The 27793-nt window shown below is 35.5% G+C and overlaps 1 protein-coding gene across 1 annotated transcript; it reads right to left on the bottom strand.

Moving 5' to 3' along the window:
* Positions 1 to 27793, bottom strand: acj6 (abnormal chemosensory protein 6). The gene is made up of 3 exons (XM_090176265.1): positions 27623 to 27793; positions 10497 to 11123; positions 1 to 282 (listed from the first exon to the last, which is right to left on the bottom strand). The coding sequence occupies exons 1-3, from the start codon at positions 27791 to 27793 to the stop codon at positions 1 to 3; spliced, it is 1080 nt and encodes a 359-aa protein (XP_090032391.1).

Genomic DNA, 27793 nt, shown 5'->3' with positions numbered 1-27793 from the left:
TCAATGTTGAACGGCCGAGTATTTCATCCTCTTCTGCTTCTGTCGCTGGTTGCAGAACCACACGCGCACGACGTTCTTCTTGAGGTCGAGCTTCTCGGCGATGGCGGCGATTTTTTCTCCGGACGGCCTGGGCTGGACGGCGAAGTACGCCTCTAAGGAGCGCTTCTCGGGCGCGGCGATCGAAGTCCGCTTGCGCTTCTTCTCGCCGGACGGCAGGACGCTCGGACTCTCCGGGTCACGCCGTTTGCTCTTCGCTTGAGCCTCCGCCGCTTCCAGCCACGCCTAAACGCCAGAGAGAGACGTACAATCATACAAGAGCCATGAACGCTGTTACATTATTCAAAACCCTAAAAGCCTCCCTTAGCAACCCACTTTCGGTATCGCCTCAGATACGTTCCAATATATATTTTAAAAATTAATCTGTGGTTTCAATGAAATCAACGTATTTTTCATTGTTATTCATTATCAAATAAATATTTCTTTGCCACGGACACGGACACAGCTGCGCTATAATCGAATTGGTAATTGCCTGACTATAACCGGTTTTTAAGCGTAATATGTTAAGATTTAACAATGGAAATTTTTAACATTTAAGGGGGCAAAAATATTATTTTTTAGGTTACCTAGTATACAGGAAAAAAGTATTGGAAAATTTCCAATTGGAAGCACTAACAAGGAGAGTACCCGAGGTGTTTATTGCCGATTTGGTTCAAAGTCGGGCGTAATGTAGACCTATATGAGATATGAAATTTCCCAAAAGGAGACGTTGCACTACCCATTGGATTTGCCATGGCAACCGAAAATGTTTTTGACCACTTAAAACCAAAAATCTCCATTTAAAAAAGCATGGGATTTTCTCGGTTTCACGAAATGTGTAATTTAGACCACATTTAGGTAAATTTCCTCTAGTTTGGGTAAATTGGTACACTTTTGGGGTACAATTGTAACAATTTTTGAGTAAAATAATCTTATTTTTGTTTTAAGTGGTCAAAAATATTTTCGATTGCCATGGCAAATCGAATGGGTATAGTGCAACGTCTCCTTTTGGTAAACTTCATATCTCATATAGGGTCTACATAACGCCCGACTTTGAACCAAATCGACAATAAACACCTCGGGTACTCTCCTTGTGAGTCCACTAAATAAAGTGATTTATGTGAAATATTATTAGATTAGAGTTAGGTGAAATTTATGGTTTGCCACCAACATGAAGTAAGAGCTTGAAAGGGATTGTCAAAAAATTAGTATTTTCTTACAAATATTTTCCGAATTGGAAATTTTCCAATACTTTTTTCCTGTACTAGGTAACATAGAAAGTAATCTTTTCCCCCCTCTTAAATGTTAAAATTTTCCATTGTTAAATCTTAACATATTACGCTTAAAAATCTGTTATATTCCGGCAAATACCACTTCGCCTATAGTGCAGCTGTATCCTTAGCAAAGAACTACAATATTTATTTGATTATGAATATCGATGAAAAATATGTTGATTTCATTGAAACCACGGACTACTAAAATACTACAGGTCTGTGATACCTTTTTTTAATTTCGAAATGCGAAAATTCCCTACAAATGTAGAAATTCCCTACACGTGGAAGCACTGGCAGCGTTGCCAAATTCCGGAGCCGGATTAAGTGGTTAAGTCATAGAAAATGTAGAAGAGGAATTGAAACTTGACGATTAATCTTATCGGGTATTTGAGGCTCTCTTCACTTCCGGTAATATTATGACTTAAGCCTTGTCTATTGAAACCTCGAACAAACCCTTAGAACATCGAGATGTTAAGACCTTATTGAAAATATCTACAGGCCCTACAAAATTACCGGGGCCCGTCAGGGTCGCGTTAGCAGTTTTCCGGGCCCTAGGTAAAGTTTTCTAAGCGGGCCCAAATGTAGCGTTTTATTTTTTTCCTGGAATAACTGTAACTAAAATCTTTAGAATACGGACACTTCAAAAGTATGGGCCCTTGGCAATTGCCTATATTGCGTAGGCAGAAACGCGGCCCTGTGGCCCGTGCAGTCTAGGGGCCCGAGTTTCTCTTCGAAAAAGTATCGCTATTTCCAGCAGTAACGGCTCTCTTGGGGCACGGAATTACTATTTTACCGGGGCCCGGGCCCGCTCTTCAGAGTACCCATTGACGATTTTACACTTGGGCGAATTAGACCCGCGTAACGGGCCGGGATTTTCAATCGAGGTGAGAAGTTAAAAAAGCAGGAGGGATTATAACTCAAAAATTTCAAAAATATTCTTAATACGAATTTGTAATACATTTGCGAAACGGGCCTTATAAAGTACGTATAATCTAATACCACGAAATTAAATAATATAGCATTTAACCAGTATAAAATATCCGTTTATTACTCTGGTAGTGCCCACAGATCTAGCGCTTCCAAACCATTCTCAGATACTTGTGCGGTTATCTGACCTGAACAAATAAATATGATAAATCAGATATCCTTTTATATGCAGATATTTTCACATCAGTTGATACGGGTCAGAATGCAAACCAAATAATTTAACCCAAAACTGATCTGAATTCATTGTAACGATTTCAGATGTCTTTCAATTATCGATCTGACATATCGCACGACTTTTTTATTTAGAAATTTTGATTCCTGTTTATTGAAATTTTATTTCTACAAGATTATATATATATAAATATATATTGAACGTATAATTCAGATCATGGTTCAGAAGAATTATAGCAGATCAGTTCATATCGGTTACTAGGGATAGTGAATCCGATACAATTTGAGAACAGGTTTCTTGCAATAATGAATCTGATGCAATTTGAGAACAGGTTTCCTGAAATAATGAATCTAACATAATTTGAGATCATGTTTCTTGCAATAATATATATGGTACAATTTGAGATCAGGTTACTTGTAACAATGAATCTGATACAATTTGAGATCAGGTTTCTTGTAACAATGAATCTGATACAATTTGAGATCAGGTTTCTTGTAACAATGAATCTGATACAATTTGAGATCAGGTTTCTTGTAACAATGAATTTGATACAATTTGAGATCAGGTTTCTTGTAACAATGAATCTGATACAATTTGAGATCAGGTTTCTTGTAACAATGAATCTGATACAATTTGAGATCAGGTTTCTTGTAACAATGAATCTGATACAATTTGAGATCAGGTTTCTTGTAACAATGAATTTGATACAATTTGAGATCAGGTTTCTTGTAACAATGAATCTGATACAATTTGAGATCAAGTTTCTTGTAACAATGAATCTGATACAATTTGAGATCAGGTTTCTTGTAACAATGAATCTGATACAATTTGAGATCAGGTTTCTTGTAACAATGAATCTTGTACAATTTGTGATCAGACTGCTTAGTCAGGGAAATATAAAAGATTAACTGATTATTTTGAGATACCTGAGAATGACAACCTGTATAACACGATCGGTTAGGCCAGGCACCCACTGCTCTTCGTAACATCTCCGTCCTAGCATCCACAAGCCTTCGTAGCGGAGATAATGCCTTGTGGAAGGCAGGACGTATACGAAACGGAGAGCCAGTGGGCGCCTAGCCTTAGTCGTTGGAAGCACTACCCAAACCACTCCGTAAAGCCATTTAAATTAGAAATGGTCCAAACAATGTGAGGTCTGAGGGTACTCTGTAAGCCTAAATGCATATCCATGTTCATGTTTCAAGCCATTAACGTATAGGAAAATGAAATCCTTCAGATTTATTTCTATTTCGAGAGAATGACTACTTTGAGGCGATCATGATCAAATTCGAGGCGTCCAACATACGTAATGAAAAATGATTTTAGAAATCTTCAAATCAACTTTAAAATCCCAAGATCTCGGCGAAAATTATTTTAAATATTTAGAAATCAGCCTAAAAAACTAGAAATCAACACGAAAATTGTGCTCTGGAATCTCAAAATTAGTTGATGATTTCTGAAATCACTTTGCAATCCAAAATCCCGTACGCAAAAAATGTTCCAATGTCGGAAATAATTACAATCTTGTTATTATATTAACCCCAGGATTAAGCTGATTAAAACCAAATTAGTCATTAAAGAAAAAATAATTTGAAAGAGAAAGGGGTAATTATTTCTGAAATCATCAGACTTTGCTGCATGATAGTAACAGATTTTAACCGAACAATGAAGATTTCCGAAGTTTACCGGAAATATTTCAAAAATTTTAAAAGTTATGATTTTTTGAATTTTGAGTTTTTTGGTTTAATTTGGGTGTATGTTATTGACATTAATTTTAATATCGCGTTCGCTAAAGGTTGGGAAAACATAAAAAAGGGTATCCTAAGATAAAACTGTACGCTGAAACAGAATTTGAAATCTATTTTATTGTATCTGCTATAAATTTTGATATACGAGCCAAAACGTGGGGTGACACTTAATATTTTACTCACTAGGCGGCACACCTCCAATATCAAGAAGACTTTTTTCAGTGCATCATCTTATACACAGAAACGTTCTTGTAAAATATAGTTTTGGTCTAAGCATTATTTCTATATAAAAATAATATAAAATTTTTCTAATTTTTGACCAATTATTTATTTCAATTCTTTTGAAGGAATATAAAAAAACCACTAATGGTTATACTAAACAATTTCTATGCAATTTATTCCATTTTTAAGAACCGTGCTTTGGTCTTTTTCAAACATTCGTTCGCAAAGTAGTAATGTCTTCACCTTGGTGATGTGGGACTTTTAACTACACAAAAGAATTTCAAATTCCGAAATCCAGTGTTCATCTTTTCTATTTGGCCAGTTGTAAGAGCTCAATATTCCGTGCGGGTGAGTAAACTAATAACTGATTCTCTGCATTCTTCATTTGTTTCTCTAACAACTCAGAAATATAACTTACGGTCCAAAATTGTGGCAACGTGTTGGCCAGGCAAGAAGTCGGGTCGTGGATGCAACGTTTCATCGCATATTTTAACTTTCATAAATTATTCTTCTTCAAAGTCTGATGATTTCAGAAATAATTACCCAAAGGGTGAAAGGTCAAACGCTCTTGTTTCTTACTGGCGAATTAGCGTTGCCAGACGTACGATAATTATCGTACATGTCGATAATTCCGAACTAATTTTTAAAGCGCACGATAATTTTAACATCGTACGCTCTTTCCGATAATTCAGTTTGATAAAATACGATAATTATGAAATTTGGCAGGAAACCGGTTAAAGCTACAACTTTTTAATATTAGTCAACAGTTTTTCAATTGGTAAGAGCTTAATTAAAAAAAATATTTATCATAACCCTAACTTTGAGTAAGTTTAACGTTAATTATTGTCTTTGAGTAACTTAACGACAATATTTCCACAAAATTAAAATTTACAACAAATTTTCTAGAGGTCGGGGATGGTTAACTTTTATTCAATAGATAAAGCTCTCAAAATTATTCGTAAAACGTTTTGATCAAGTAATTTATATTTCTGTATTATCCGATTAATTTTTTGATAAATTTGTGACATTTAATCGATAATTTTTAATCCATGGAACGATAATTTTAAGGACCTGGCAACGCGGTGGCGAAAGGATTAAGAGTATAGCCAGACGAGAAAGAAAAACCGCCCTCTGTAGAAGGGATCATTTATTTAGGTTAAGTCAATATAATCGCGGCCGCTTTTCTTCGGAGCGGTTGAATGCATGATGTCAATTTGCGAGTCAATGTCGGAAATAAATTGAATTTCTTTCTTAGTGTCGTTGTCGCGCGATTTCCCGCTTAATGGATGACTGCAGACAATACACACTGCTACTATCCATCGATCAAACCCCCACCCGACTTATTATCATGATATTCCGACACATCAGTAAGGGTTTCCGCATACATCAAACAACAACGTCCCGTTAGTCAAATAAAATCGTGGACGTAGAAAATACATTATTCAGAAATTTATATAACTAACCGTACATAACGTAATTGATATTAGTACGACCATAAGTTAATAATATACTACCTTAAGTATGACACTTGTTTTTCTTTGCATACGAATTTGATTTCACCGATTTCGCGACACCCTGAGACGAGCAGAGGCGTACAATTCCCGGGGCCCGGCGGAAAAGGGCCCATGAACAAAGATTTTCGGGGTCCCGGTACGATTTGGGGCCCATCGCCTTGCCCTTCGCTTGAAACTTCTACCTACGCCGAGGGGCTGACCACTATCCGTAATCGGTGTACAAGCCCGTAGCTTTGACTGTACTAAAGTGATTACGTAATCGATTACAGATTTAGCACTACCAAAGGCTGTACTCGCGGTAATCGGTGTACAGAGTTTAAGGAAGTGGTTAGCAGGATTTGGTTGGTTTTTCAAAAAAAGGTTTGGGAGAAAATGTAGCTTTATCAATAAAAATATTCTGATTATTCTGATATTATTAACTACTAATTTCACCAATGACTATATAATCATTATGAGGTTAAGGACTGACAACTTTCCGTAAATGTTTACTAGACTTTGTCACGTGACGATGTTCGAAAAATTTCCGTTTTCAGCATTTTTAGGGAGCTGCCAAGGCTCATTGCAAAATAAAACGCTTTTTAAAAAAAACAAAGATTACTTTGTAGAAATTAACGATGACTTATTGAATATAAATCTGACAGTGCTTATATTGGGACAGTCAACCTTTGATCACCACTGTAAATTCGTATTCCCGAAGTTTAGTGGTCTGTATCCTTCTTTGTTCCGATTTTACAGCCAAAATTCAACTTCCTCAATCCGATATTATTCAGTTAAAGCCACCACTCGAAAACGTGAAGAGGCCTGTCTAATATTTCGGAAAATTTTGGTTGATCAAGGGGTCCGAAATTTGCAAATTGTGCATCTCAAAGTGTTTTCAGAAATCAGAAACTGATTTTGAGATTTTAATTCTTGGTGTTTTTGGCTGGTTTTGAGATTTTGGAACTAATAATAATCAGATAGGCTAATACCCAAGGCACCACCCAAGTCATCTAGCCACTTTTATTGCCTTTAATTATCGGGGTTCGACATTTTCAAATTTTAGTACTGGATTTTGAATTTCAAAAAGATTTCCGAAATCAGAAATCTATTTTGAGAATTTAGAGCACGTTTTTAGGCATATTTTGAGATTAAGGAAAAAATTGAGAAGAAACATGAAATTATTACTTATACTTACGCAATAATTCCGTGTTTCATCTCATTTTTAAAAAAATTGAATCGCGTAAGGCTAGAACTAGTTACTCTTTTATTTAACAGTATCTTAAGGAAGTGGCGTAGCGAGGATTTTTGGTGCCCAGGGCAAAACCCCCTGTCCCCCTCGCTACGCCTCTGTTTTCAAGTGCATTTCCTAAGTGTTTGTTACGGGTTCTGCCTTGTAGAAGGCTACGTGTTACGGGAGTTTCGGAAATTCTCCGTTAACTTCACTGAAGCGACGCTGGTGTCGCAAAAGCCATTTGCTTGTCCGGTTTTTTTCCAAGTGATATATCCAGATAGGAACTACTATTATTAATCCAAGGTGGCATGAAGGGCACCTAAATTAAAAGCATTAAAAGTAGCTAGCTGACTTGGGCCTAGGGTGGTGACAAGATTAGCCTAGCTGATTATTTATTATTTAGAAACAAAAATGATCCAAGTGTCCAACTTATTATTACTTTCCTTATGATATCGTCCACGATAAGGAGGGAGAGAGAAAAAGTAGCAAATCGTCGACAATGTCAAGTTATGACGGTTTTTAATAGGTGGCGCGTGTATTCTCCGCCTTATTAGAAAGAATTAATTATTCAGGCAGAGGACGCTCGATACGTGACCGAGGAGGAGGCGCAACCGAGCGCGAAGAAAGCTATAGCCGAGATGCATTATGTATTCTCTGCTGGAAAGCGAAGGTTGCAGGGGCCAAATGCCCTTCTCGAGCCGCTTATCAAGCAATATGAAACTCGATTGGCTACAGACTTTTCATGCATTTTTCATACTATCTAAAAGCGACGGATTTCGTTGCTTACACCTTTTAAGGGGGAAGACTACAGTGGCCATTGTCTAATTTCACGCTATTTCAAGCTGAACTCTTTTAATTTTGTATTTTAACTTATAAAATTAATATTTAAGTGTAGAACAGCCTCTTGTTTGGTGCTTAAAATAATTTTGACAATTTTAATTTAAAAATAATTAAGTTATTACGTTTTAATTCGGACCCCCGGAGCTAGCGCCCAAACTACCCTTTAGTTAGGACCTTATATCTCGTTAACTATTAATATTAGAATTATCAAAATTATTTTAAGCACTAGAGGAAGGTTCAGCCTAATAAGAAAAATATAATTCAATTATGCAATTGTTAAAACAGAAACGTTCAGCTTGAATGAAAAAGAGGCATTTACTGTATTCTTCCCCCTTAATGAAATTTACCATTTCCCCTCAACGTCTATTTTTGAAACTAGAAAATAATATTACAAAATATATGTATATATATATATATATATATGTTGGTCACTTAGGGGACTATTTTACTGACAAGGAGAGTACCCGAGGTGCAGTGGCGGCGCCAAGAATTTTCGCGAGGGTAGGCAAACCAAATAAATGTACATGACGAACAAAAAAGTTCTAACAACAGTAAAACGAGTCCCAATATAACAGAACTTGTTTTATTTACTAGGAGATACCTCAAAAATTTCTAAATACATTATCGACCATTGTGTCATTGTTATATATAAATAATTTTATCTCTTGGGACAATTTTGAGACCCTTTCTAGATCAATTTGGGGCCCCTTATAGGGTGATTTTGGGGCCCTTCAAAATTTTAAGGTAGGCAGTGGCCTACCTGGCCTACCCCCTAACGCCGCCACTGCCGAGGTGTTTATTGCCGATTTTGTTCAAAGTCGGGCGTAATGTAGACCTATATGAGAAATGAAATTTCCAAACGGAGACGTTGCACTTCCCATTAGATATGACAGCCGAAAATGTTTTTGACCACTTAAAACCAAAAAAATCTCCATTTAAAAAAGAGTGGGATTTTCTCGGTTTCACGAAAATTTTGAAAATCTCCATTTAAAAAATCATCGATTTTCTCGGTTTCACGAAAATGTTTAAAAAATCACGAAATGGGTAATTTGGACAACATTTAGGTAAATTTCATCAAGTTTGGGTAATTTGAAACATTTTTGGGATAAAATTGTAACGATGTTTGGGTAAAATAAGGAAAAAATCTTATTTTTGTTTTAAGTGGTCAAAAACATTTTCGGCTGTCATATCTAATGGGTAGTGCAACGTCTCCGTTTGGAAATTTCATTTCTCATATAGGTCTACATTACGCCCGACTTAGGACAAAATCGGCAATAAACAACTCGGGTACTCTCCTTGTGAGAGCTAGTAACGAAGTGACGTCATCACAAGAAGAAAATGTCCCCCTAGCGACGCGCTGTCAAAGGATACGTGTGACGCGTTATTAAGTGGACGCAAAACGACGACGAAGCCCGTAATGCAGTCTGTCTTAATTGTGAATAGCTCTCAGTAAAACTTTTGCATGTGAAGTGTCACACTTATGTAACAATAGTTTACACTTATAGTAATTTGAATCATAATGAAATTCAGTTCTCATAATATTTAAAAATGGTTTGGAAAATTGGTATATTTTAGTGTTGTTAGTTTTCCGGAAAAAATAAAATTTTCCGCAAATCGGAAAAAATGAAAAATTTAAACATAAATTACTTTTTTAGGGGTTTTTATTTTATTTTTTACTTTTTATCGATATAAAATGTCTAATAACAGTAAACATACTACAAAACATTAATAGTGTTACATTGTGAATCAGTTTAAAGCTAGTCTAGAGGTTTAGTTTTACTTTTAGATTCGAAAAAATGAGGCGAAAATGCTGCTTTATTTAAATTGGCAAACAATATTAGACTAATCATGGAATGAAAACATTTATTTTTTGGGAAAAACACGGAAAGTTTTCCGGAATAAAGGCCTCGGTCATTTTCCGGTATATTCTGACTTACAAAACTAGTTAGGGACATGTCCTTGACCAGTGAAATAAATGTTTATTACGACTCATTTACCTTTTAAACCATTTTTGGTCAGAATCTTTAGCTTTTACTGCGTGTCAAAATGGAAATTAGGAATATAATTTAAAAATGTCTCTATCAGAAATGATTTTTGAACCATTGAATATTCATAGTTGACCAGGCCAAGTGTCGCTAAACTAGTATATTTTATCAAGAATGTATTGAAGTTACTAAGAATATTTGAGCATAGCACTAACCCCTGGTACCATCTTCGCAGCCTTTGTAGGTTAAATTCGTCTGCTTTCCCATTCAAGTTTGGTATATGGTATGACCTTGAATGCGCCTTAAATGCAGACGAACTTTCTCCACAAAAGCTGCGAGGATGGTACCAGGGGTTAATGCTATGCTAAAATATTCTTAGTAACTTCAATACATTCTTGATTTTATATATATGGATATTAGAGAATTGGTGAATTTATGTAACAATATTATACAATTATGACAATATATAATACGTAATATATGATATATAGTAAGAGGGTACAATTACCTGTAAAATGGGTTTGAGCGCCACCATGTTGTTGTGCGAGAGAGTGAGGGACTCGAATCGACATATCGTGCTTTGCGACAGAGATCCGACTCCGGGAAGTTTGAGATTGGCGAGCGCTTTCCCGACGTCCGCCTGCGTCACTCCCAGTTTGATCCGCCTTTGCTTGAAGCGTTCGGCGAAGGCCTCCAGCTCTCGCGGGTCGGTCTCGGCGTCGTGCATGGCCGCCATGGCGTGGTGGCTCGACAGGACGGGGTGGTGGGACGCCATCATCGAGTTCATCCCGTGCGAGTAGATGGGCCCGTGCAGCTGCCCGTGCGAGTGCGAGCTGACCGCCACGTTGGTCGAGCCGGAGTCTCCGCTCATGGACAGCGGCGGTAGCGACGACGGACACATGGGCTCCAGGAGCTCCATCGTCTCCATCCCGTGGTGCCCCATTTGGCTGGGGTGCGGACGCCCCGTCGGACCTCCGTGGCTACCCGTCGTCATGCCCGGATGGTGGGCGTACATCATGTCGTGCTTCATGGGCAGAGAACTGCCCACCGGCGGAGAGTGCTTGCTGATGTCCACCGCCGCCAGCGCCTCCGCGCGACCCATCAGCCCATCGTCCAGGCCAGCGAATAGGTTACTCTGAAAACGGACAAACAATAAACCACAATTAGTTACGTTTAAGATACGCGTTTAGCTTAACCCAATTAGCAATTCTAACAAAAATTAGTGACGTTTAAGATAATAATAATCAGCAAGGTTAATACCCAAGACACCACCTTAGGCCTAAGTCATCGAGTGACTTTTAAAGCCATTAAGTTCAGGCGGCCGGGTTACAACGCGTAGGATGGTGGTGGCAAGCCCTTCATGCCACGCGAGCCAACAGCTCCCTACACTAACTATAACCGTTAACCTCAACACGTTTTTATGGAAGGGGAAACCGAAGAGATTGGGGAAAAACCCCTTAAACCAGTGGGGAGAGAACTTGCAAACTCAACGCGGAAGGAGTTGATCCAAGTTTTCAACCTCTGTTACAAGCTGGGATCGAACCTGGCTCATCTTTCTGAATGTGGTAACAACTCCGTCACCCCGCGCATTGTTGCTTAATCCAATTGGCAATACTAACAACAATTAGTTACGTTTAAGATAAGCGTGTTGCTTATCCCAATTAACAATACTAACAACAATTAGTTACTTTTAAGATAAGCGTGTTGTTTAACCCAATTAGCAATTTTAAGAAGAATTAGTTATGTTTAAGATAAGAGTGATGCTTAACCCAATTAACAATTCTAAAAACAATTAGTAACGTTTTAACAATTTTAATCTCATATTTTATAAAACGGACAAACAATTAATTAACAACTTTTAGCTACGTTTTATAATTATCTTAAGCAATTAATCTAATTTCTAATACGATTCTACTCTTAATCACGAACGGTATAAATATTTGGAAAATAGTTTCGATACAAAATGTATTGCTAAAATAAGCGAATAAATTGTACACGTACGATATGCGTAAAAACGACGTAATATAACTTTTTCTGTACACTATTCCTTTGAAAATAGGTTAATTAAAACATTTAAAACCGTTCGATCTTCGTAAGCTGTAGTTTTTCTCGAACGTTACTGTAGATTTTACAGAAGCATTTCCAAATTAAGCAAACGCTTATCTCGAGCAGTAGTATAAAAAGCGTGCGCGTGAATCGCGTCAATTATTCGAGAACGAGAAAAGGCAATACGATCTGCATTTACAACGAATTAACATGGTACAGTAATCAAAAATAACGAAACGCCAAAAGAAGTTAATCACAAATATAGCTACCCGGAGGGAACTCACCCGTACTTTCTATAGGCGACGCTTTGTTCTAAAACTATATGTACAGGGTTCCGAGGTAATAAAATACGCGACAATAGCGGTAACTGCGAACTCGAGTCAGCCGATGTCCCAAAGGGCAAACAGTCGCGACTTTTAATCACAAGCGGGACGTCTTAATTTAAAGTTCGTAAAACGCGCTGTCGCGGGTCAACAACGATACCGGGGATCGAACACTCGCCGCTTGTCAAGAGTAGATTTGATTTGGACCGCTTGATTGGTTCAATATAAATACCGCTCGAGTTGACGCTGCTAGCCCGACAACGCGCTCCTGCAGGTAGAATCCAGTTACCTGTCTGGGGAAATGAGCGCCGGCGCGTAAACAAGCCGGGGAACTTAGTTTACTCTTCAGACGAACAAACTATAGATTTTCACTTTCAAATCGAACGAATGACTCCGTTAAAGTGATAAGCTTGGAACACGGATCAAATTCGAGAATACTCCAGCTAATGAATATGAAGAAATTATTTACTATCTCGTCCGGAACCACTTTGATTGGCTTCTGCGGCGTATTTACCCATGGCAGGGCCCCTCGACAAGCTTATCAGCTAGGCTAATACCCAAGGCACAACCTTAGACCTAAGTCATCGAGTGACTTTTAAAGCGCCCTTATGAAGGGTGGGCACCAAGGCTAAGATATTTTTTGGGCCCCTCGACCAGCTAGTCCCCCTTGTGAACCGTGGGCCCCTGCTTGACCCCTGCCCTTGGTGGGGTTAAGCCTAGTCAGTATTTTGGATAATAAGTCAGTACCATCCCTTTAAGCTATACGTTCACACGGAAGCAGTAGAAAACGGCTTGAATCGGTTTAAAATGATTTAGCCTAGTCAACACAACTCCTTCGAAACTTCTTGAATCGATTGGCCTACCTACAGGGTATTTGTTTGGCAGGAAAGTAAATTTACCAAGGTTCAATGCAGAAGGAAAATAGTATCCATTGATAAGATAAACAAAAACCCTGGTGGTAGGCTAACAGCGGAACACGTTGGCCTACCACCAGGGTTTTTGTTTGGAAGGAAAGTAAATTTAAAGGGTGACAGGCAGAACAAAACCTAGGCCTTTAAGTAGAAATTTTCAAGTTAGAATAGGTGAATTATCTAATTAATAAGTTCGCGTTTACATCATTTTGATGAGTTATAGATACTGTCTATTATACTCTGGCAACAAAACAGTTCATAATTTTATAAGAATTTATCAATATGTCTACCATGACTAAAGTAAGCCAGAGTATAAGATAGTCAACTTATCTACAATTCCTAATACACGTAAAAACTATCAACTATATTCCTACGAAATTGTATTTCAAGAAGAGAAAACGTATTACAATACTTATAAATTATATCAGAAGAATGTTCTATAACATAAGTATCTATTTAAGTTATGATAATGAAACTTGTATCTTCGCAACTTGAAATACTTGTCAATGGATTCAATTTTCTTTCTGCATTTCGCCTTGGTAATTCTTCAAACTACCGATGTAAGAGTAGTTTATTTATATACAATTCATGTTTTGCTTTTGTACGTTGAGTTTGAAAATTATCTCCACACTGGTTTAAGGTTTTTCCCCCATTGTTTTTCCATAAAAACTTGCTGAGATTAACGGTAATAGTAAGTGTAGGGAGCTGTTGGCTCGCGTGGAAACAAGGGCTTGTCGCCACCCTCCTATGCATTGTAACCCGGCCACCTGAATTAAAGGCGTAGTACTTAGGGATGAACCGATATATCGGCCTATTTTTCTAATACAAGTATTGGCCAATATCGGCTTAAGCGAAGTCGATATTGGCCGATTCCGGTATTAGAAAAATATTTTCAGAAAAACCTTTAAAAATAAGAAAATGATCGATTAACTAACTAATGAATATATTTGATTTGATTGGCCGCGCCACGTACGACAGACTTCATAAGCTAGATCATACTTTTTTTAGACAGGGGGTTACGAGTGTAAACAAATAAAATCAACGATATTCGATTTGTAATACAAAATATGTACCATGTAAAATGAAAAGAAACATATTCGGATATGCTCGGGCAAACTTTTTTTATGAAAAATTAGAATAAAATGGTACACTGAGAGAAAAATTCGTAGATTTAACTGGAAAATAATACAGAAACGTCTTGTAAACTATTTATTCAGGAAAGTGCTGTAAAATGTACAGTTTTTCTGTAGTGTTAACATGAAAGAATAGCAGGAGTTACATGTTTTTACGAAACACTGGTTTCTTCTGTTCATATTGCAGGATATTCCAGTAAGATTGCTTTACAGGTTGTCAAACTGTATTTATTACGGGGTTTAGGTTTGTATATGGAACCTGTAACAATCACAGGTCCGCCCGTTTATTCAAAACACCGGAAGCTTCAGTAAATATTGCTGTGAATTCCAGTAATATTATTTTACAGGTTGTGAAACTGTAATTAATACCGGTTTTTATTGTATCTTAGAACCTGAAACAATTACAAGAGTGTGCATTTCCCAAAAACACTGCTCTCGATTGTACATATATTCCAGTAAATTACATTAATTCAGTTTTACAGGTTGGAAGACTAAAAATCAAGCATTAATTTATTAAGTGCAGTGGCGATATAGCTTGGACTCTTGGTAATCGTAGCACGGGTTTTGAAGCAGGGTTGGCAAAATCCTTGTTTTTTTTTAAAAGAACAAAAACAATGTTTTTTATTGTTTTAAACAAGATTCATTGTTTTAAACTGTTTTTAAAGCGAACAATAAAAAACACTGTTTAAAACACGTTTTAAACTAATCATTATACTTATGAATCACGAGTAAACTCATTTAAAGAAATATTACGTATCATTATACGTATTATCATAAGTGGCATAATTACCCTAAGTGTGTCAATAAGATGAATTTTTCCATGATACCTGTTTAACGAAATTGACGTAAATGACGTCATTTTTCCAGTGACGAAATTTACGTAATGTGTTTGCGAAGCGGCGTCTGCGGCGCGAGCATTAAAAATACCATATAGAGTACTTGAACGGAATTCGCGAGTCCTACGGTTCTTTGGTCTGTTTAGAACAAGCTCAAATTGAAGATTTTCTGTGGGAAAGGCTCCTATTGGCACACTTAGGGTAATTATGCCACTTATGGTATTATAAATAAACTCACAGGGAGAAGAACCAATGAGTACACGCTTATTTAAACGAGCCAAGAATTTCGCTAAGCGTTGTTGACCAACCATTGACGGCCTTAGGGTTTTCGATGCCCCATGCAAATACTACCTAACCCGTAGTAGGGTTTTTAATATAGTTATCATCCTGAAATTTTTGGTCGCACAGAACTAAGAAAAGGGAAAATATCCACACATTGTTTTTAGTTTTGGTTTATTGAAATGTGCACGTCTGCAGTCATAAATCATCACAAATAAACAATGTTACATAAAATAAGATTTTAGGTACCTCTATAATCTTAAAACTTCCATCACGTCATAAAATTTCTAAAAAATCGAGAAAGGGGACCGAAATCCCTTGATTTTTATCTTGGAGTGCCGCCTAGTCGGTTTTAGCCCGATCTGTCCAGACCGGCCGTGTTTCTTGTTACTTAAAACCCGGCACAACCCGACTAAACAGCAACCCTACTTTTATCTCGTGCATAGTTAGTGTCCCAAATAGATGTATATTGGCAGCTATATAAATTCTATTTAAACAAAAAGACAAAATTCAATGCGCTCGTAGGATTTTTGCACTGGTATGAAATTTATGAAATCATATCGAGCCTTTTCAGTCGCTCTTTTCAGAGAATCTTTAAATCAAACTACCCGTTATAAATACAATTTACCTTTCTTAGAGCCTTGGACTGGTTTTTTCTACGTTTTCCCTCATATTGAATAACGAAAATCTTACAAAAAACAATGAAAATTTACCTTATAAAAAACATGTTTAAAACAGATAGTTTAAAACGTTTAAAACAAATTGGTGTTTGTTTAAAATAATTGTTTTAAACGTGTTTTAAACACTTGTTTTAAACCTTTTGTTTAAAACTTGCCAACCCTGTTTTGAAGGAGTTAATAATCAGCTAAGCTAATACCCTATAGGCACCACTACAAGCCTAAGTCATCTAGCGACTTATAAGGCCTTTTGACCAGTGGAAGGGTGGTGACAGCAAAGAGTATAAAAACTACGTAACCTAGAGATATAATGACGGCCGAAAGCAGTAAAGGAAGTTGTAGCAACCGGGGGGGAAGGCACTCAGTGAATTTGCACTTCAAATTTCGGTACCGCAGCGCCACTACGGCAGTTTTAAGTGGCAATCATTTTGATTTAGTTCAACATTCTTGAAAATTCCTTAAGGACTTGGCTACCTTTAGGACTTGGCAACGTTAGAGAACAAACGCCTTATTCTTCACTTTTTGAAAATAAACACCGAAACAACGAATCCACAAATTCTAACTAAAAAAATCACGAAACAGTAACCAATTACTGTCACTTTTTTGAATTGACAGATATTAGACAATTAAATATCCAAAATGCCAAATTTAGCACCTCCGCAACACCGTAACTGCCATTTTTCTCCGGTATTATTATTTATTGTACTAAAAACTGCCGTAGTGGCGCTGTGGTACCGAAATTTGAAGTGCAAAGTCACTGAGTGCCTTCCCCCCCGGTTGCTACAACTTCCTTTACTGCTTTCGACCGTCATTATATCTCTAGGTTACGTAGTGTTTATACTCTTTGGTGACAGGCCCTTCAAGCCACGCGAGCTAACCGTCAGCTGCCTACACTTACAATTATACCGTTAACCTCGGCAAGTTTTTATGGGAAGGGGAAACCGAAGAGCTCGGTGGAAAACCCCTTAAACCAGTTGGACGAGAACTGGCAAACTCTTCGCGGAAGGAGTGCACTTTGGTTCCGGATTTTCACCCAGTGCCACAAGCTGGAATCGAACCCGCATCCTCTTGCGACGAGGCGAAAGTGCTAGCCACTCAGCCACCCCATAGAGTTGCGTATCTCTTTTCGCTATACCTAAAAACTACCGCTGTGCCTCATTTCGACGGTCATCAGAAACATCGAGTGGGTACAAATAGCTAATGCAGTTAATGCTACGAGAGAAAAAGTCCAAGCAGACGATTGATACACAGTTTACCCTCTTAGCAGACGCTAAGACTTGAGCATCGCTGCACAACTTAGACTCGTTTCGATAGTGAATTAAAAAGCGACTTCATACTCTATGTTATTATAGTGTTACAAGCACGTGTCGGTATCACGAATATTCGTTTTTTCGCCACTTCTTACGTGTGAAGCTTCTGCTAGAGTCGAAAATACTAAATTCTGAAAGTCTTTACTGTTCTGTGATGTAATGTTATACTAAAGAAAGTAACTTCAAAGGGAAAAAATATATTTCCATAAATTTCCGCATTGGTTTTAAAACTTGTATTGTCAGTAACGTCTGCTTAAACGCCACCTTTTACTATTTGCGCCTGCCGCTAAAAGAGGGCGTAGCCCTAGTTTTCATTCGCAATTGTTAAATAAACTTATGTTTGTGACGTCAAGAATACCGAAAAATATCAGAAAAAGTATCAGATTGCCTTTCGGTCCTAAGTTAAACAACGGGATTCAACAGACTGTAGATTTTATATAGCAGCTCGCCCGTTATCAGTTTTATTTTTTAGTCAGTTCAAAAAAATCCTTATTTTAGCTCCTGATTCCGTGGTTTCCAGCATTAAGTCGGCAACACAGACCTAGTGACCTTACTTGGCTGCAGGGTTTGAAATAAACACAGGGCAAAAGGCATTGGACTAGTCTGATAACTTTTCAAAATCTTAGGGGGTCATTGAACATTTGTCTGATAACCTTTTCGATAAACTGGGAACCTTTTTTTACAAAATACAATTATTAACAATTATAGGCATGTAGTTAGGAGTCGCCAGTCAAGTAGGAGTTCTGTTAAACTCTATTTTTTTTATTCCCACCCTCCAACACAGCCTCCTCTGGCCGCCATCCCTTTCTCTTTAGCACAGAAGCACAGACTCACAGAGAGGATAGACTGACAAAACTATCAACTCGGTACTTCCTCATTATTTTGGTAAATAATTGTTTAATATTTTTGGTTTTATAGAAAAAAAAGGTTCCTAGTTTATCGAAAAGTTATCGTACAAATGTCCAATGACTCCCTTAAGATTTTGAAAAGATATCGGACATTTGCGAAATTTATTGGGGAAAGTCCAGTGTCCTGTCACTGACAAGTGAGTGTGCTTATTTCATGCCCTGCGCCTTATCAAAGGTTCAAAGGAATTTTATTTTGCCCATAGAGATAGAAAAGAAATAGAGGGAAGATTACCGCGTTAAGGCACCCCTGTTTTTGACCGAGAAAATTAACCCCCCCCCCCACCGTATGTATGAAAGCGGAGATGGGCAGAATTTGCAACGCCATCTATCCTTCCTTTGTTTACATCAAATGACAGTTGATTTTCCAAAAGGCATAATGTATTTCATTTCACCGCGCGTCGATGGCGCCACGTAATCTGCTCATCTCATGGCTTCCTACTTTATCGAAAAGTGGGTCGGCACTCGCGGTCAACTTCGCCATATACATTAGGGCCTCTGTTTATTTATTATATATGATTTTGCTGAATAAAATACACCTTTTTGAAACAGGGCGGCTCCAGTGGGAGCGCAGCAACTCAATTACAACTTTACGAAAAATTAAAAAAATCTTGAAAAAAGGAATTTACATGGGAAATTAGTAATGAAATCCTGAAGGTTTTTTCATGCCATGGCCAACTAATTTCTGTTCTAGCTGCACTCGCACGTGCAGCTAGAGCAGATCTAAGTTGGCCGAGGCCATGCACAAATTCATCCACGCTTTTAAAGTTGGCTGTGGCCATGCACAAATCATAGCCGTCTGTAATACTATTATGAACCTTATTTTTTTTTCAAATCTGGCATTTGATAACCGCCAGATGTCGGTAATATGGAGAAAAAACCATCCGCGTGACGTTAGCTTGCTAGTCAACAACTGCATTTAAACGGTGGCGCGTGTGATTTTTCAAACGTTTTAATTCATCAAGCTAAGGCTTATTTGTTTACTTTCTATGTTAACGTTACGCGTGTAATGAAATTGCCATGAAAGAATTGTCTGCTTTTATTTAGTTCCCCATGGTTAATTATTGTTTGATCAAAAATTGCTTGTCGACTAAAAAGCAAACTGACGCTGCTTTAAATAAAGTTAGTTTCACAAATTTCCTTAAAATGAAAAACTTCGACGGAAATGGGAACTGACAATTTTTAAGAAGATTCCTAATGACAATGCAAATAAACCAGTTATATTGAATTTAGACGAATCTCAGCGTATTTGTAGTAAGCATTTCCTAGTTAAAATTTTGTACAAGCATGCGCTGTGATATATTGTGATAATACTCACTCTAATCACTTGTATATTGTCAAAATCAAATATGTTAACTGATAAAGTATTTTGTGATATTTTCACAATCAAAAATGTTTTAAATGATGAAGTACTTGGTTATATTTTCATAATTACATGATATTTTAAGGCTTAGGGTGAAACAAAATGTTAACTTTTGAAATTCCCGCTTCTTATTTTCCCCATATTACCGCCATCTGTTGGGTTTCTAAAAATCGTAATGCCGTTAAATATACTAACACCGTCCCGTAGAATTTGCAGCTTTATATTGCTTTTAGTGCTAAAATTGCAATTTCAGTTTAGTGGAAATTATGAGATGTTTTCCTATAAAAACCACCAGATGTTTTCTGTGAAATATAATATCACCGTCCTGTAGAATTTGCAGCTTTTTATTTTGTTAAAAAACAGCTTTTAGTGCTAAAAGTACAATTTTGTTTTATTGGAAATTTCAAGAGGTTGTCCTGTAAAAATTATCAGATATAATCGATAAAGCAATTTTACAGGATAATACTTCAAATATACAGTACAATCCTGGTTACTCCAGTTGCCAGGATTTCCTGTAGTTTCAACTAGACGGATTTCTCTCAGTGTATGACAGTGTACTAAACGGTCTTTTACAATGATTTTATCATATAAACTACTGTTATGATAGATAACCTTTTCATATACACTACTGTTATGATAGATAACCTTTTCATATAAACTACTGTTATGATAGATAACCTTTTCATATACACTACTGTTATGATAGATAACCTTTTCATATACACTACTGTTATGATAGATAACCTTTTCATATAAACTACTGTTATGATAGATAACCTTTTCATATAAACTACTGTTATGATAGATAACCTTTTCATATACACTACTGTTATGATAGATAACCTTTTCATATACACTACTGTTATGATAGATAACCTTTTCATATACACTACTGTTATGATAGATAACCTTTTCATATACACTACTGTTATGATAGATAACCTTTTCATATACACTACTGTTATGATAGATAACCTTTTCATATACACTACTGTTATGATAGATAACCTTTTCATATACACTACTGTTATGATAGATAACCTTTTCATATAAACTACTGTTATGATAGATAACCTTTTCATATACACTACTGTTAATAATAATAATAATAATCAGCTAGGCTAATACCCAAGGCACCACCTTAGGCCTAAGTCATCAAGCAACTTTCATATACACTACTGTTATGATAGATTATCGGCCACGAATAGCCGATATATCGGCTGTACCTATATTGGAGCATCCCTAATTAAAAGTCGCTAGCTGACTTAGTGCCAAGGGTATTAGCCTAGCTGATTATTTATTATGATATACTTTTGACAATGTATCCTAACACTAAAAGTAAATATCGCAAACCAAGTTGGTGCATCTTACCCGACCGTAGACAAAGTTGACTTTGATGTCTAGGTTCCCCGGAGACACACGCGTAGAGACGGAATAACTACAGATTTTATTTCCCCCCTCTCGATCAGAAAATACTAAAAAGGAGGCCCACATTAAAATTTAACGATTCCAGGAAACCCTCGGACGGCAGACGGGATGCAACGCCGGGAAGGCCGCTCTCCGGGCGCCGCGGAAGACGGCAGATCGCGGCCGCTTGCTCGGGAACCCTGTGCTGGTATTTAAAAAATAAACGACTCCATCTGGGAATAAGAAAAGATGCCGGTTCGTATTTTTAGGAGGGATATCCCCATACATTAAATTTTAACTAGCGTCGACGGTCATTCAACCACTTGGGTTGCTCGGTTGGAGCTCGGAGCCAAGGGCTCTTTTCCTTCAAGGTTATATGAGACGCCACGTTGTTTTCAGGTTTATGATCCACGCGTACACACGTGCCTTTTTGCGTCCCGAATTATCAACAAATGAGATGCGCTCGTTTTATTTGGAAGATGAAGAATTATGCTTGCAATTGAATGAAAATTATTTAATAGCGTAATAAAATAATGCAAATTACTTTATTATTAAATTATTAATATTAATATTCGTAATTAAATACTGAAAATTATACTATCAATAAATTATTAATAATATTAATATTCGTAATTAAATAACGGAAATTATACTATCAATAAATTATTAATAATATTAATATTCGTAATTAAATAACGGAAATTATAGTATCAATAAATTATTAATAATATTAATATTCGTAATTAAATAACGGAAATTATAGTATCAATAAATTATTAATAATATTAGTATTCGTAATTAAATAACGGAAATTATATTATTATTAAATTACTAATAATATTAATATTCGTAATTAAATAACGGAAATTATATTATTATTAAATTATTAATAATATTAATATTCGTAATTAAATATCGGAAATTATATTATTATTAAATTATTAATAATACTAAGATTCGTAATTAAGTAACATAAATTATATTATTATTAAATTACGTATAACAGTAGAGAACATTCGTCACTAAATTATTCAAAAATAGTTTATTATTAAATTACGTTTATTTAGTAACATTCGTCACTTAGTAATTAAAAATATTTTTCTATTCAATTTCGAATAATGGTAATAGTCGTTATTAAATATTATCAGAGCCTTTCCGCATCACGGCTTAGTGGCACCGCTGAAGGTAGACTGAGGTCGTCGGTGCCGACTATGGGCAGATGTTGATAGTCTTCAAAAACTCCCGAAAATTGCCTCAAACTATATCCTAAAAATTACCTCGAAATATATCCTAAAAATTACCTCGAAATATATCCTAAAAATTAACTCGAAATATATCCTAAAAATTAACTCGAAATATATCCTAAAAATTACTTCGAAATATTCTAAATAAACTTCGAAATATTCTAAATAAACCTCGAAATATTCTAAATAAACCTCGAAATATTCTAAATAAACTTCGAAATATTCTAAATAAACCTCGAAATATCATACAAATAACCTCAAAATAACCAAAAATTAGTTCGAAAAATCTTATAAATAACCTCAAAATATACTAAAAATGATCTCAAAACCTCCTAAAAATTATCTTAAAGTCTCGTAAAATTAGTTTGAAATATCATAAAAATAACCTCAAAATATCGTAAAATTTACTCTAAATATCCCTAAAATGAACGAAAAATATTCTAAATTTAGCTTGGAATATCCTAAAAATGCCATCAAAATATCCTAAACATTGACTCGAAATATACCTAAAATGACTCGAAATATCCCTAAAATGACCGCAAAATATCCTAAAAATGGACAAGAGGTATCTTAAAAATTACGATAACATTTTGGAAAAATACTACTAGTAGGAATTTTAATATAAAAATATAAAATATTTGGAATTATCATAAAATATTTTAATGATAGTCACATAATTATGCAAGTGAACTAACTCCGTTAATGATAGTAGGATAATGTAAACTTTATTTGAAGATAGACCTTCTAAGCAGGTTTGGCTGATTTAAATGAACTTGATTTAAATCAGCCGATTTAAAAAATCATTGATTGAAATCATACAATGTATTTTAATGTAGGAATAAAAAATGACAAAAATATTTTAAATTCATAGAAAATCTGACCAAACTAAAATATTAAATAGTAATTAAATTCAATTAAGATTTAATTTAATTCAAGATTAGCTAACTCACAGAAGTAAAATATCAGTTAATTATACAGGAAAAGAGCCATTATTTGTATAAAAATTAATACATTTTATAAAATTCAAAAAATCCGATTTAAATCCCAAAAATCGATTAATTTGATTTTTATTAAAAAAAAATTAAAAAAATGCCAACCGTGCTTCTAAGAAATAACGTATAAAATATAATAAAATATTTATTTATTTCAATTTAAGTAGAATGACTTAAACATCAATTAATATTTAATTTACCAAAATGGCGTCAGTTCAACGGAAATTAAATAGAAAAAAATACAAAGAACTCAACATGATAGCCAAGCATTTTAAGCTTCATAACAGCCGGTATATATCGCGTCTTGAAGAATTTTTATCCTTCATATATTATTAATCTACGGACTAGAGGGGAATATTCTTTTATTTTTGCATAAAAAAATGATATTTAATTCATGAGCAGTAGTAACGGATAAAACTAGAGCTTTTAACATTCTGGCGCTGCTATGACGATTTGGTTGGGGCACGCCTTCTACTAAAAATAAAAATAAAACTAAAGCATCCGAACTAATTTAGTTCTTTCATTATTGGGGTTCTGTTCCTAAATTGTTTTGCAATACAGCGATTTCATCTCGACACTGGCGTTATAATAGCTATTATTATAATATAAGTTCGTCGTGGTCCGTTGGGAAAGGAATAATTATTATAAACGAACAAAGGATAATTAAAAATAATAATACTGAGATTAAGCAACAACGTGAAAGATCCTTTTTTTTCATATAAGTTAATGCGATATCTACGGAACGCGTTTACGTTCAACGCGACGAGCTTAATGATTTTTATAAGGCAGGCGTTTAACCCTCTTTAAATATGGATTGTTGTAATAAACACAGTCACACGTCAAAATTGGCCTTGTTCTTACGAAAGCGTTGGATCGCTATTCGAATTTGTACACTTGATAAATAATAAGGGAACATTTATAAACATTTATTGTAATTAAATTCTGTTATAACATTCCATTAAATTAACAGTATTATTTTAATAAAACAAAGAGAAGTTTGTTTGAAGTTACTACCGCTATTAATCAACGTTTCTTTAATTAATTATGATGCTTAAATAGTAAACGTTAATACAAATAATAAGTATATTATTTATTTTTAATTAGGCTTTAGTATAATATTGATTTGGCGAGTAAAATATAACTACATTTTTAAAGGTTAAATTCTTAATTAAAATCACTTAGAATTCCTAAATTTAAAAATTTAAATTCATCTTTAATGAACTTTTTATTGAAACTTTTAATATTTTTACATAAATGTATTTAGTCGAACCTGCGTTCGATTCATATATAACTTTATCTTTACCTAAGTAAATTTTTTCTTACAGCAAACTAACACTAGCTAACGAGTCCTCAACTTAATATTAAAGAGGCTGCAAAGTTAGAGTTTTAAAAAATTGCAGACCTTTCGCTAACCCAGGGTACACGAAGAATTAACAATGTCGTTTGAACAATACTAAAACAGGCGTTATGTATGATTATGAGTGCTGTCGAAATAAAATTATTTGTTTCTTCGTGTGTCCGGGTATCTCTCTTTGTGGAAAATTACCGAGGTTAAATGCGGAGGGAAAATTGTACCCATTGATAAGTGTATTTTAAGTTGCATTATCGTAACTTAAATAGATACTTCTGTTGTAGAACATACTTCTGATATAATTTATAAGTATTGTAATACGTTTTCTCTTCGGGAAATACAATTTCGTAGGAATATAGTTGATAGTTTTTACGCGTATTATAAGGAATTGTAGATAAGTTGATTATCTTATACTCTTACTTACAGTCCTGGTAGACATATTGTTAAATTATTATAAAATTACAAACTGTTTTGTTGCCAGAGTAATAGACAGTATCTATAACCCATCAAAATGATGTAAATTTTAGATACTTCACCTATTCTAACTTGAAAAATCGCGTTTTGAGAATACTACATAAAGGTCTAGGTTTTCTTCCGACTGTCACCCTTTAAATTTACTTTCCTGCCAAACAAATACCCTGGTGGTAGGCCAACGTGTTCCGCTGTTGGCCTACCACCAGGGTATTTGTTTGGCAGGAAAGTAAATTTACCAAGGTTAAATGCAGAAGGAAAATAGTATCCATTGATAAGTGTACGTAAGTGTGAATGTAATGTATTATAATAGGTGTAGTGTTTTCTGGTCTTACCTGCGTTTGCGAGTATCCGTGGAAATCAGTTTTGAAGGAGCAATACTCGTTCCCGCGAAGTCCGATCTCGACGATGCGCGAAGGGAACGAGCTGCGAGGCAGTTGGCGGCCCGGCTGGAAGCGACCGGCCGAGAAGCCCGAGTGCGAGTTGATGGAGCCATCCTTCTTGACGCAGCTGAACACGTCCGGCTGCTACGGATCAAGGTACCACGCAATGCCAATGACGCACCGAACGAGAATACACCAAGAGAAAAAAATAACAACATAGTGCAAAATTAATATCATTATTAAGTACACGAAAATTAAACAATAAAAAATAATTAAAATTGGGAATATTTTCTGGGGATAGATTCAGTCGTGCCAAAATCTGTATTAAAACAGTCACAAAATATTAAAAACAAATTAATTTTTAAGGTCTTAATTTTATACTTTGAACGATTGTTTTATTTTAGGTTTTAAAAGGAAATTCTTTAATTAATTAGTTACGATTGGGAAGCTGATCCCAATTTCGCATACGAGACGACCAAATTCAATTATCATTTTACAATTTTAATTTATTAAACGACCAAATAAACCACGTTGTTAATAATATTAATAAAATTATATTTGTAAAATACCCGACTCAAACGAAATATTAATATTTTCTACGCGATCTAAGATTAAGAATTAGTTAATTCCGTCAGCTACATTAATAAACTTATATGTTTACACTTATGAGAATCATTTTATTTACATCCACTATTGAATTTAGAATTCAATTTGCAATACGCTAAGAAAAGAAAATTAAAGTAAGCCAATTTCTGGATAATTGTATTTTGCAAATCGAATTTATCAAAACTTATCTCCAGTATTCACTCGTAAGCAAATATCAGTAAAAAGTCTCGCGCAAACTCTATTAAATTAAATTAAAATATTTCCAACTTTTCCCCCTAAACAATAACATTGCAAACCTGTAAATTAACTTCTCCCTGAACACCGGTGTATCGCGTGTGGAACACTTCTACAGGGGTTATATCCTAAATTTCTCTACTTCGTCATAATATGAAAGAAAATTATAAATTTTTCAACGAATAAACGGGAAATCACGAAAAATAAATAAAATAATAGGTTTAAAAGGTGAAAACAATTGGAATATTAGATTTAAGCAACGCAAAACGCGTATAGGAAAACGTGTAAAAACCCGTTTCTTAAGCCTAAGGATAGTATCTTTTCTTTAGGCTTAATTAACGCGCCGTTTAAAGCCAACTTTTTCCACGTCGTTTTCTCATGGGCATTTTGCGCTATTAAATGGGGGCCAACATAAAATACTCAAAAAGAAATCGAAAGGTAGGTGGGGTTGGTAAAAAGGCATGAATGCTGTGTTCACCATTAAGCCTTGGTCCGTAAGCATTTTAGAGCAGAGTGTCTCGTATAAGTAGGGAATAGCTTCGTTTCACGAATTGTTCGAATCGCTTGGTATTCCCTACAAGGACAGAAACCAAATAACAAAAACCCTTATTCCAGATATAATACCATCATCCGATCAGGGGAAATGGAATACAAAATAATCAAAATAGCATGCTGTAAATACCCAAGAACATAAAGACAGGGAAATTTGTATGAATAATAAAGTATTATTTGCAAATCACAATAACACTATAGGTTTATAATTAATTAAGAATTAAGAAATTTTACAATTATTTCCCAAAATTGCAGTAAGACAAATTTATATAGTTTTATAATTAATTAAGAATCAAGAAATTTTCCCAAAATCGCTGTAAGACGAATTTGCCGTTGTATATCTATAACAACCCAAGACTGACAAATATAGCGGTAAATTACTTTAAATCTTCGACACTACTTACTCTATCAATTCAAATTACTATCGTATCATGTTTATCAACGCGTTAATCTTTAAAATTCCATAACGAAACTAGTGACAACATTAAAATTGCTATCACCGCTAAAATAAATCCTCCTTAAAGATACAAAATTAAAAACCTACCATAAATAATCGGCATAAAAGAAAAGTAAGAAATTCAGGCAAAAGGTAAAACAGAATAGCAAAGAACTGGTCGCGAGCAAATGAAGGAATGGGCTCTCACCGTGGGGTTGACCATACAGTGTCTCCGCATGGGATCCGAGCTGCGGTAAGTAGGAGAGTATCGGCCCGCGGAGAAGCAGGTTCCAGTGGCCGTACTGATCGGGGAGGCGAGCGGCGTCATGGATGGCTTAGGGTTCAT

Source organism: Leiobunum rupestre, chromosome 5 (genome assembly GCF_980474605.1).
Source record: "Leiobunum rupestre chromosome 5, qqLeiRupe1.1.hap1, whole genome shotgun sequence".
Lineage (NCBI taxonomy): Eukaryota > Metazoa > Arthropoda > Arachnida > Opiliones > Sclerosomatidae > Leiobunum > Leiobunum rupestre.
Note: the sequence above shows the minus strand (reverse complement) of the source record. Positions and strands in the feature narration are given on the sequence as shown.

Bases quoted from the DNA above. Each gene is read 5' to 3' on its own strand.
- acj6 (XM_090176265.1), bottom strand. From the start codon at position 27,793: ATGAACCCTAAGCCATCCATGACGCCGCTCGCCTCCCCGATCAGTACG. The intron at 11,124-27,622 runs GTTCTTTGCTAT...GTCCGTTTTCAG, and splicing joins CCTTCATTTGCTCGCGACCA to AGTAACCTATTCGCTGGCCT. The intron at 283-10,496 runs GTAATTGTACCC...TCTGGCGTTTAG, and splicing joins CGCTCAAACCCATTTTACAG to GCGTGGCTGGAAGCGGCGGA.